Genomic DNA, 3,476 nt, shown 5'->3' with positions numbered 1-3,476 from the left:
GGAACTACAGGCACGTGCTACCATGCCCGGTAATTTTTGATTTATTGTAGAGATGAGGTCTCGCCAAATTGTTCAGGCGGGTCTCGAACTTGTGGGCTCAGGCAATCCACTCACCTCAGCCTCCTAAAGTGCTGGGATTACAGGCTGAGCCACCAAGCCCGGCTCACAACACCATTACTTTGAAACAATACATTTCCCAGCATTCCCCAGTTGTTCCAGTGTCCTTTGTAACTTTTTAAAAATATGTGTGACCCAGGATCTTTTCCAGGATTACTTAACCAAGATAGTCGTGTCCTTTTGTTTCCATGAATCTACCACAGTACAGTCCTTGTATTAGTGAGGGTTCTCCAGAGAGATAGAACCAATAAGATAGAAACATAGAAAGACAGATAGATGAGAGGGGATTTATCAGGAGGATTGGCTCATGCGGTCATGGAAGCTGAGAAGTCCCATGACAGGTCATCTGTGAGCCAAAGACCCCGAGATGCTGACAGCGTGGCTCAGTCCAAGCCCAAAGGCCTCAGGACCAGGGGAGTTGATGGTGTAACTCTCAGTCTGAGGCTGAAGACCTGAGAACCTGGGGGCGGCCGGTGTTAGGTCCCAGACCCAGGGGAGCCTGGAGTTGTTGTCTAAGGACAGGAAAGCAAGCGTGTATTCCAACTCCAGTAGGTAGCTGGATTCACCTTTTCTGTTTTTGTTCTCCGCACCCACACTGCAGATTGGATGATGGCCCAGCCACACTGATGGACAGCCTTCCCCACCTAGTCCACTCAGACTCACATGCCAGTCTCTGGAAACACAGACACCCCAAAATAATGCTCTATCAGGCTTCTAAGTTTTTTTTCTCTCCAGGTTTACCAGGTTTCTTAACATAGTCGACACCTAAAATTAACCATCACCGTCTCCTTGCCTTTTTCGCTTTTTATGATACTGAACTTTTTGAAGACTCCAAGTTCGTTGTCTTATAGACTGTGAATTGGATTTGCCAATTGTTTTCTCATTATTAGACCCAGGTTAAACATTTAGAGTAAGAATTGCCCATAGGTGATGTTTTCCCTCTTCCCTTGCATTGTAGGTGACACATATTGCCAGTTTGTAGTGTCCCTGGTGATATGAGGTTTGATCATTTGGTTGAGGTGGAGTTGTTAGATCTCTCCATTGAAAGGGTATCCAGCCAGGTGTGGTGGCTCATGCCTGTAATCCCAGCACTTTGGGAGGCGGAGGCGAGAGGATTGCCTGAGCCTGTTGGTTCAAGACCAGCCTGGGCAACACGGCAAGACCTCATCTCTACAATAAATCAAAGAATTAGCTGGGCATGGTAGTGTGTGCTTGTAGTTCCAGCTACTTGGAAGGCTGAGGTGGAAGGATCGCCTGAGCCCAGCAGGTCGAGGTTGCGGTGGTCGTGAGTGTGCCACTGCACTCCAACCTGAGTGACAGCATGAGACTCCAACTCAAAAAAAAAAAAAAAGTATCCTTTTCCTTTTCCCTTTTACTTAATAAAATTATCTGTGAGTGATTTAAAAAAAAAGCTTCCGGGGTGTGACTTTTATGAATGAATGAAAAAGCACACGCATATAAAAATATCAGTTATAGCCCGGCTCGGTGGCTCAGCCTGTAGTCCCAGCACTTTGGGAGGCTGAGGTGAGTGGATGGCCTGAGCCCGCAGGTTCGAGACCCGCCTGGGCAACTTGGCTAGACCTCATCTCTACAATAAATCAAAAATTAGCCAGGCGTGGTAGTGCATGCCTGTAATTCCGGTTACTTGGAAGGCTGAGGCAGAAGGATCGCCAGAGCCCAGCAGCTTGAGGCTGCGGTGGCCGGGAGCAGCCTCTGCACTCCAGTCTGGGCGACGGAGTGAGACTCCGACTCAAAAAAAAAAAAAAAAAATCAGTTTTGTGAGGGGAGAGCGCAATCCCCAGATGTGACCGTTTCCTACCCCCAGCCTGCCAGAGCCGCAGCTGGCTGTCCTCCCTGGCTGTCCACCCTGCTCTGTGTGTCCTGGGTCTGCTCTGGTGCACGGAGCCCTTGGGGCAGCCCGGGGCCAGCGGTGTCCGCCCAGGGCTCAAGGCTGCCGGAAGTGAATGAAGAAGGTCCGGATTTCCTTGGGGTAGATGGTGATGGTGGGGCCTCCTGGCAGCCTCGAGGGAGGAGGGGAGTCGCCTGGGGGAACAGGAGTCAAGTGTCCAGCGCCGCTCCTGGGAGACGCCTGCTCCCCTGGGATATTTCCTCCAGCCCGCCCCTCGCCACACTGTGCCTGTGTACAGTCTGCTGTGGCTCCCACTGTGATGGCGGCCCTTGGCTGGCCCCCTGCCAGGACTCCTGCTGCAAGTGGGCCTCTTGTGTCTTTGCCCTCACAGGGGACCCTGCCACGGCAAAGTGTAACACTGGCCGCATTTCCCCCTGGCTGAGTGTTGCGCTCGATGCCTAAGAGCTTTCCGAGGCCAGCTGGTGAATCCTGCCCTGGGAGGGACATCACCCAGGGGAGGGAAGCAGTTCACCCACCCCCATCTGTCACCCGTCCAACTTCCTCCCCCCTTCCTTCCTTCCTTCCTTCCTAGGGTGGGACTTTCCCCGGGAGGCAAGCCCATTCGTTCACCCTTCTGGCACCCGCTCCCCTCCCTCCCTCCCACCCGCCACGCGTCCACCATGCACCCCACACCATACTGGGCAGTGGACAAGGGGGAGGGGTGAAGGGCTGAGGAAACACTGGGGCCCAGAGAGGCACTTGTCCCAGCCAGGGACTCAGGAGGCCTCCAGGAAAGCCTGGGCAGGAGCTGGCCAGAAGGAAGGGGGCCGGGCCTCCCGGGCAGAGACCGTGACCAGGCAAGGCCAGGGAGGTGCAAAGCCACCTGTGCACAAGGGCTCTCAGCGGTGTGTGCAGAGTGATGCTCGGAGCGGCTGGCAGCTGCAGGGCCAAGTCAGGAATAAGCGCTCGGGGCTCCTGCACGCGCTCGGGGATCTCATGTGGAGACACACACGTGCGCCTGGGTGGAGCCCTGGCAGGCGGAGACAGACCCAAAGCCGATCTGCCCCGGCCCTGGTGGACTTGCAGGGACTTGGCGGGGCGGGAGATTCAGAGAATGACAGCGGCCCCGTGTGGTCACGTGGGCTGTGAGGGGCAGAGGCTGGACCCAGAGCAGGTCTGCCCAGCTCCCGAGCCAGGCTGGGAACCCGGGCAGGGGCTGCTGCGGCGCCCTCACCTCTGTGGTAGCCGGCGTCTGTCCTCCAGCTCCAGCGCTGCAGCGCGCTCACGTCCCACGTCCCGGTGAGCGAGCGCTCCTCTATCGCCTCCACGGACCCCAGTCCGCGCAGCGAGACCTGCGGGACATGCAGGAGGGTGAGACACACCCATGTCCCAGGTCCCGGCAGAGAACCAGACGGCATCGGGGGACACGCCAGACGCGCGTCCTCGAGGCCCAGGCCCTGCCCCGGTGCCCCCACACCATCCTCACCGCAGTCTCACAGCACCTCTGCCA

The 3,476-nt window shown here is 56.3% G+C and overlaps 1 protein-coding gene across 1 annotated transcript in view; it reads right to left on the bottom strand.

The window, feature by feature from the left end:
• Window positions 1-1,947: 1,947 nt before the first annotated feature.
• MAN2B2 (mannosidase alpha class 2B member 2) overlaps window positions 1,948-3,476 on the bottom strand; it is a 47,590-nt gene continuing 46,061 nt past the window's right edge. The window contains exons 17-18 of the mRNA XM_021718473.1: window positions 3,201-3,318; window positions 1,948-2,160 (exon numbers count right to left, since the gene is read on the bottom strand). Of these exons, the coding sequence (XP_021574148.1) occupies window positions 2,063-2,160; window positions 3,201-3,318 (216 nt within the window). The 3' untranslated portion in view covers window positions 1,948-2,062. The remainder of the gene's footprint in view (window positions 2,161-3,200; window positions 3,319-3,476) is intronic.

The sequence above is a fragment of the Carlito syrichta genome, unplaced genomic scaffold (genome assembly GCF_000164805.1).
Source record: "Carlito syrichta isolate Samal-C Ts95f unplaced genomic scaffold, Tarsius_syrichta-2.0.1 Scaffold111613, whole genome shotgun sequence".
Classification (NCBI taxonomy): domain Eukaryota; kingdom Metazoa; phylum Chordata; class Mammalia; order Primates; family Tarsiidae; genus Carlito; species Carlito syrichta.
Note: the sequence above shows the minus strand (reverse complement) of the source record. Positions and strands in the feature narration are given on the sequence as shown.